This window comes from Phasianus colchicus, chromosome 13, assembly GCF_987193195.1.
Source record: "Phasianus colchicus chromosome 13, bPhaCol1.hap1.1, whole genome shotgun sequence".
Taxonomy (NCBI): Eukaryota; Metazoa; Chordata; class Aves; order Galliformes; family Phasianidae; genus Phasianus; species Phasianus colchicus.
In genome coordinates, this window is record NC_143448.1 from 4,534,417 (window position 1) to 4,542,709 (window position 8,293).

The 8,293-nt window shown below is 42.2% G+C and overlaps 1 protein-coding gene across 2 annotated transcripts in view; it reads left to right on the forward strand.

Moving 5' to 3' along the window:
- The window catches only part of LOC149916121 (uncharacterized), a 35,293-nt gene extending 27,831 nt beyond the window's left edge, over nt 1-7,462 (forward strand). Inside the window, exon 3 of one of the 2 annotated variants that reach the window (XM_090149885.1) lies at nt 7,132-7,462. In XM_090149885.1, coding sequence (XP_090006011.1) covers nt 7,132-7,345 — 214 coding nt within the window. In that variant the 3' untranslated portion in view covers nt 7,346-7,462. Of the gene's footprint in view, nt 1-2,569; nt 3,538-7,131 lie in introns of those variants that run through there. The other variant, XM_090149887.1, reaches the window with a different exon arrangement.
- The last annotated feature ends 831 nt before the right edge of the window (nt 7,463-8,293 follow it).

Genomic DNA, 8,293 nt, shown 5'->3' on the forward strand with positions numbered 1-8,293 from the left:
TTTTAAAAAGGAGTGTATAACCTAATCACAATATCTTTATTTTAGAGATGCTTGCATCTATTGTCTCCATTCAAAGGAGCAACGCTGTCTTTGTTGTGCTGCTTTCCCTTCAGATTTTTTTCTCCTACAAGGGTGCAAAAGGAAGGGGCGGTTGACCCAAATACAGTCCTATCTCCTAATTTTGCCAACATCAAAGGCATTTCTAGTGTTTCATGTGCTGCCTATTGGTGAAGTCTGAAAACATTGTACTTAGGCATTTTAGCGCTTCCCAGGCACAAACATAGCCCAGAATCAGGCTTGTGCAGCGTGGCTGTGTCAGCGTGCTTGGCAGCGTGCAGTAGTGCCCATGTGCCACAGTGGGTGCCCCAAACTCAGGAGTACTGGGGGGCCTCAGCCGAGCCGTGCTCTGACCAGCTTACCAGGCTTGTTGTGGTGCCACTGAAGTTGCTAAGAGAGCAGTGTGTACCTGAGGTGAGCACCGAGCACTGTGCTGGGTCCCCTGCTTACACCGTGCTTTCAGATCCAGCACGCGACCCCTGGATTGCTGTGCCCTTGTAGGAGCAGGGAGTTGCTTCTTTCCGTCCAGGAAGTTGTGCCTTAGGCCAGGCACAACCTCAGCATGCTTTGCAGAACTCTTTTTTTCTTTGGCAGCACAGAAGTGAGCTCTGTTGCATTTCTGTCACTTGCAGTCAAGTGTTTTCTGTAATCTTGGGAACTGAGCTGAATAGGGTGCACTGCAACTGATTTTCTGCACAGCAAGGTCTAAAAGCAGCCTGTTGTGTTATGGTTTGATGTAAATGTGCATGTTCACAGTTTAAACAGAAACCTAATAATATGTACACTTTAAGTGTAATGGGACAACTCTCAAATTATGTTACTTAAAAAAAAATTGTGGGAGAAATAGAAGTTTTTTTTTTTTTTTTTCTCATGCCCCTGCTACTGAAAAAAATACAATGCAGTCTCTCATCTAAGGAGTGCAAACTGGATGTGGCCTTTAGTACAAAAGCAAGTTTAGTGCTATTCCTTAGCGTAGGGAACGTTTACATCTTTAAAATGCAAACTGCTTGGGTTTTGTGCTCACGGGATTTTCTGCCATATGCATCTGCTCACTCATTTGGCTTCTCCAGCACAGCAGCCAGCTCACTGCACCCAAAAAGACCAATTATTTAGAGAAATGTTCGACTGCCTTATGCTGCTAAAATATGTAGGCGTGGCGTCTCTATATAGACATACATATGCAAGCATGCTTGTAATCTCAAGCACTGTTTACGTATCTCAGCATCAACTGCAGAAATGGCTGAAGTGTTTGCTGTGCTGAGTCGCAGCCCCTACTGTCTCCTGTTTCCTCAGTAAGCACGGCAGAACTCGGAGCCGAGGTGAAGGTAGATCTATTTCTTTAGCTTCACCGGCTTTCTGTGCTTGTTTCGCAGCAGCTCTTGAATACTAAAAGGTAGTTGCTGAGCTCATGCTTCTTGACCTAAGGCTATGTCGGTATTAGTTGTTCTAACCCTTCAGCCATTCAGACTAAGTGGGGCACTTCATTAGCTCGAGTTAAAGACAAAACAAAAATGTTTGTTTAAACTGGGAGATCTTAAAGCCGTGCTTCTTTCACACCATTTAGAAGATTTCCCACCAGCTTTCCCCTTGGGGTTGTCTTCAAAAATCAACGTTTTTTCAGGTGCTCTCCGAACTGAGACTGGCTCCTGTAACCTCTTCCTTACTCTGCGTTTGTGAAGCGTCCGCACGGTGTGCAGGAGATGCGGTGCTTCCCCAGCATTTATTTCTCAGGCTTCCTGGGGGCAGTATCATCCTGCACAAAGTATGTTTCACCCGCTGTCAAGTGAGACTGATTTCCAGTTAAATATTAATACCAGTTAAAACCAGGCACTCGGGATGACTCTTTGATGTGCATCTTTTCCCTGAAATTCAGATGTTGCAGCAGAGTGCTCTCCCCATTTCCTGAAGGGAAGGTGGCCCTTGTGTAGGCACACCATCAGGCTCAGCAAGTGTCTTTTTGGCAGTGTTTATCTGCATCACCCCCACCTGGATTGTTCTCAGACGCATCTCACCTTGGCACAGACACACAGCAGGTCCTTACACGTATCTGGACTGGCTTTGCAGCGGAGTTGCTCTTTATTAACCGTTTTCGTAGCCAAATAGTGACTTTCATGGGGAGCAGAGGACTGGGAATCCTACCAAGTAAAGTCAAGGGGAAGTACCCTCGGGAACTTGGGTCTGCCCCAGGACAGCAGCAGGACAGTGGGTTGGTTGGGGAACCTGAGCAATTCCTGGGCTTGGGGACTGCTTGCTGATGGTCTGACAGCTGCCAGCAGAGCCCACCGAGCAGAGGAGCTGTCTGTAGCCCTGGTGAGGCTGCACTGTGCAACATGTCAGGAGTGGGCATGTGTAGGTGGTTGGATGTGCCTCAGCCAGGGCATGTGGGGTAAAGCTGGTTCATAATTCACTTTTTTTTTTTTTTCTTTTCCTGATAGACTGACTTCAGAAATGTGAAAATCAAAATCAGAGCTGAAAAGCTCATACTCTTTTTTTTTTTTTTTTTTTTTTGTAGGTCCAGAAAAAAATGACAGTTATTGAAAACCATCCATTTTTCTTCAGGGTGAATGTTTCTGCCACCTGGCACAAATGCCTTCCCATAGGGCAGAAACCTTGCTGCATTCTTTGGTGCCCGCTAAGATTAATCAAGCTGCTTGTGTTTAAACATGTTGTAAAATGGAGTAGCTCCATCAAGACAAGAAATAGCTATTGTTTAAATTACTCCTCCAGCATCCTGCTGCTTGATTCTTAGATAACAACTCCATGGGATTTTGGAGAAGCTTTACAGATCAGGTTAACTGAAAAGAGCCATTTAAGGGAGAAAATGACAATTTTAAAAACATATGAATGAGGAAAAACAGTTTTGTTTCAATGCAGCTAAATACTAGGAGTGTATCAGAGACCACTGGCTCTTCTGTACGCGATTTGCATCAAAGGTAATGAAGTCACCACAAAGTGCTCTGCCTGGTAGGTGTCTAATGCTGAGCCTGGGCTGCAGCTCAGCGCCCAGTCATGTTGGCTGCACTGGGAATTGTAGCATTGTGTATGTCATTGATTTTTCTGGATGCTGAGGTGCTCTTCAGGGGTGTCACTTCTTATGCATTTGCCTGTCAGCAAAAAGATAGTGTGAACAATAGCTCCATACACTGCTGGAGTTAGAAGATGTTAGTGGGGATGTTCACAGTAGCATCTTCGTTTTCCTTTGCTCTTAGAGAACGTTGTGGGCTTAAAGAAGTGGCTGGGGGGAAGGTGTGAGGAAGATTTATATGATACCCATCCTTTTGATGACAGTTACTAAATTACTGTTTTTGTAGCCCATCGAGGTGTGCATAAAGTTTATGCATGTGCGAGCATGCATGTGTATTTTGTGGAAAAGCTCCATGTCTAAGAATGCCCTGCAATTATTGGTCAAGTCTGAAATGAGAAGTAGTAAAATGCTGAGTTGTTCTCACGTGTGTGAAATTTTTACCCACTGAGGGTATGCCGGGGTCACATGAAGGAGCAGCTCCACCTCTCAAGATCATGTTTTTTTTATTTAAACAAACAAATAAAAACGAACCCAACAGACCCAACCAAAAAGCTCTTATCTAATCACATGCCTCCAGGACCTGGGGCTTTAATGAAACCTCACATATCTCCAGATTTGTCCTAAGAGCACAGCTGCCAGCAACACCAGGTGGTATTGTAACAATCAACAACATTATTATTATTAAAAAAGAAAAAAAAAAAAAAAAGATCGGGCAGAACATACGCAGACATGTCCTGAATAGTAATAAAAAAGTGAATAATAGTTTAAATGCTTTTCAGCTGTTCAATAAGGCAAACAGATGTAGTAATACATACTTGAGAGCATGTTATGTACTTTAAATAGAGAAGTTTAGAGTATCGTTTCATCACAGGCAAAAAGAAGGAGAGAGAATAATAGGCTTATTTCAAAAGGCAAAATGTGAAGGCCGCATGCAACAGCTGCCAGAGGCTGCTATCCAGTGTGTGCTGGAGCCCTGCTGCACGATGAAATGTTTAAAGGGGAGTGCCTTGCAAATTTTCAGAGGACTTCCAAGTGTGAGGCAGCCTGGTTAAAAGGCGGGGAGCACAGTGGGGGGTGGTGAAGGGGCTCATGCTGGAAGGGGCTGCCATCTGTGTGATGGGAATGTGCCTCGCTGAACTGACGTTTGTCTTAAGCTTTGGGGGGGTGTCACTGGTTTGGCGGAAACACAAATAAAAATTCAGTAGTGAGTGGATCTGCAAGAATCAGACGTATCTGTTTAGAGATGTAAGTATTTGTTGATGCATGTTAGTGCTCCGTGGCTGTTTATGGCTGTGGCCTTACAGCAGTGCCCCTGGGCTCCTGGCAGGCCCGCAGCCAGCTGTGCAGCACAGTGTCCCTGCTCTGTCCTGTCCCTTCTCCTGCACTTTGCCTGTTGCCATGTTCTCACCCTCCCTGGTCTTTGTGCTCCAAAGCAGCCACTTTCTCCCTAACGTATCCACAACCCCTGAGTATTCCTCATGTTCCTCTTTCCCTCCTCTCTGTGCTGCTCTGAGGTTGTGTGTCTGCTCCTGCTGTGCTGTTCCCAAGGTGCTGATGTTTCCACCAATAAAGCTCCCCACTTCTGGGCGAGTTACAGCAGCAGGTTCTCCCTTTTTACCTGGTTGGATTGGCGTCCAGGTGGAAAGCTTACCAACCTGTACTTACCTGTTATTGCTTCCCTCGCATAGGAAGGGCTAGGAGAGGCCAGGAACATTCACCTGGGGGCCTGATTGCCTCTCATGATGCTGCAGGACTATGAAGGTAACATTTGGTGCCAAGCCTGGGTAAGGCTTTAAGCTTAGTGAAGCCTCAGGACTGTGGCTGCTTGCTTTCCATTTGCACCTCTGAGAACAATGTGGTGCTTCATGTTCTTGGGCAAGAACAAAACCTGTAACTTATGGACAGATAGTTTGAAATCAGTGGGACAGCTCAGAATGGGACAATAGCTTGCTTGGAATGTGAAATTCCTTGTTGCTGTTAGCAGAAACAAAATGGCTGATGGTTCCCTTTACCAAAGGGTTGAGGTTTCATTCCAGGTGTTTACTCACCTAGATGTGTCCAGCAGCAAATCCCCCTATGCCCAAACAGAAACTTCAGCAAATTTAGGAGATGTTGAGGTAGCGTTTTAATAACAAGGTTTTTTCCTCTGTATGTAGCTACAGAGAGAATCTAGATATTTCCCATGAAAGTTAAATATATGTAGATAGAAAAACACTCCTGGGAAATCTCTTTTACGTACAAAAGCAAACAAATTCAAAGTTAATGCCAATAAAGTGGGGATGCTGCCTTTTAACCATCGTTATCCTGATTCCTGGTAAAGGGGCAAGTTCAGACTGAAGCACCAGCCCTGGTTTTCTGCCCTGACTTTAAATTTCCTTACATTTTGGATTTGTCATACATTTAGCATTACTTCAATGCGTTTCTTGTGTGTGGTTGAATACAAAGAGCAGGAGGTCACGAGAGGCATCACCTTGTTATATACAGAGGTCACAGTTAAGAGAGTGTCAGCTTCCATTTTAGGCTTTTGTGGCATAGTTGACATTATATATACTCTTAGGTATGCAATGCAAATCACATTCCTGCGAGCTAATTATAGGATAAATGTAGCCACTTAACTAGGCAGCAGGCATGTCATCTCAGCATGGAGCTATCATATTATATACATTTGCTGTCTACTGTATAATTAACAGGATAAAAATATTACTGCCAGATACCATAAAAAAAAATTAACACTATCTTAATTGTCTTTTCAGCTCAGGTATAGCCTATTACCATTTCAAAAAAGACCTTCTCTAATACACTAGAATTTTAAACTTCATTTGCTGGAGATGCCATTAATCCCTTTTCACACTTTGATCTGTCATTGTGATACCTTTGGACTTTGACTTTTCTGTTTTGCTTTTGAACTCTCCTTAAAAACTATTACTGAGATTTAGTGGCTTAAAATTTGAGGTTGCTCAGGACTCTTTGTTTGATTTTTAAAAACTTAATGACAGCGCATTTGGATTTTACCATAACATAGATGTATGCAGCTTGTTGTAAGGTTTTGTGTTTCCAAGCGCTCTGCTTTGGATGTTTTTTTTCGTATAATCCAAATTTTGTGCTTTTCTAATCTCTGATTTTTAAGTATGTATACCATAACATTCTCTGTGGTCTTATGTGTGATTATAAATGAGTTTTTGAAAGGTTAATCCTAGTTCTTAGTTGAGAATGCCTTTATCAATAGTTATGTAATATTTAGATGAAAAGTGGCAGATTTTTTTTCCCCACTTGCATAGTTGCTGGAGTCTGTCTGTGATCTGAATGGAACATCTCTGCTGATGTTGCCTGTGTTTCCTAACTCTCACCTTCCAAAAAACTGTATTGGGAATCTCTGGAGTCTGAATGTTGCTTTTGCTACTTGGAATTAATTATATAATGGCTTGCATTCAGAAAATACTAAGAATGTATGTTTATGTATGTTTAGGTCAAATTGGCTGTAATTAAAATGAAAACTTTAATTAATCTAATGAATTGCTCCCGAATTATTTGCTACAGCTGTCTTCAAATTGCTCCCGGTCTAGAAAGCATACCTGTGTTATGGATCTGTAACTGGATAAAAGGTTGAGATAAATGTAGAATCATTTAATCTGGCAAAGCTTTCTCTGTTATTTTTGTTGCAGTAGGTATGTAGGAATCTTAGGTAGGTCTTGCATATTTACTTAAATGTTGACATCAGTAATGACACACATGGCTAACAGATTTTCCACATGTTTTCCTCCCTGGATGACATCTTCCTACTCCATCAGGACTCCAAGTCTGATTGTGGAGGCTGTTGATTGATTGCTTGGAGCACATGAGGTTTGGGGAAAACACAAGAATGACAGTTTATATAAATATCCTAATATGACACTTTTTTTCTAGGTTTACCCTAACTTTTATTTTTCTTTGACCTAGAAATGATTTTCATAGGTGTATAAAAACCCAGAGATACTTCAGAAACACAGTTGACTCACTCAGACATCTTGTTAGCATTTTGTACTTAATTGCTTCTTTCTCTTCTTATCCAGAGGGGAATTGTACATGCCAAGATGGAGCTCTACTGGATCTAATAGGAGAAAAAACAGAAGAAAACAATGGCTCGCCTTCCAAATGGCTCTTAGTGGTCCAGGAGATGGGGGGGAGGGGAGCTACTTTTGCCTAGCTCTGAAACCAAAAAACCTACGACGGACTCACTCAGTGTCAACTGGGTGGCTTTCTGTGTTTTTACAGTTTTCAGATTAGGAATCCTTTTTATTACACCCCATCTCTGTACATAAAGAGTCCACTATAAGCACTGTATAAGCTACTTGCAGAAAAAGTAGCTGCTGTCTGTAGAAGTTGCTTTATAAAGGATCTCGTTAGCCCTGAAAACATTGCTGTTTTGTGTGAGCCTCAGGACAAAGGATGATAAAGATAGCTTTATGACAGCCTCTTTTCTCTATAAAGACCAAAGGGCAGCATAATATCATATGTATGGATATAGCTTTAATAGCAAATAGCCAAAAGGGATCTTTAGAAAATAAGAGACCTCCACAAAGATGCTGGCATATTTACATATAAATCCACAGAGGGATATATGAATATGCCATGCTGATATCTGTCTTGCTAAAGCCACGGCAGGGAGTAATACTATTTTTCATGCTGAGCCACTCACACACAGAAGTGATTAGTGAATTTCCAGATAGATGTATGGAAGCTCAAAATGATCATGTTTTGAAGATTTTTTCCAGGACTGGAGGAAAGTGCCAGTCTTTCCTCTGCATCTCCTACAAATAGAGCTGTTTTCCAGAGGGCTTTTGTGCTGGAGTTTCTTCCCTGTATGCAAGAGAGAAAGCACGTAATTTTCTTTTGTTAGTAGAATTGGAACATAACAGGAATGTGGAGCGTTAGCATTTCATACTTCTGTGTTCTCAAAAAACAAAAAAATGAAATATCAGAGAACTATGTTTCCTTAAGTATTCCTGTCAACAGACTTGTGCAGAAAATTTTCTGCTGGTTTTGATAATAATGCTGAAAGTAATCTCTGGAGACAAAATTAAATAATTCTGCATTGGAACAACTGACTGCTAAGACTAGAGCCATCTTAAAAGGCACAACAGTGTGAAGAATGTTTCTCCAGACCATCCACGGTCACGCTGTCTCTTGACTTTTGTGCTGCCAAATTGAAGGATTTGGTTCCCAACACTTTCA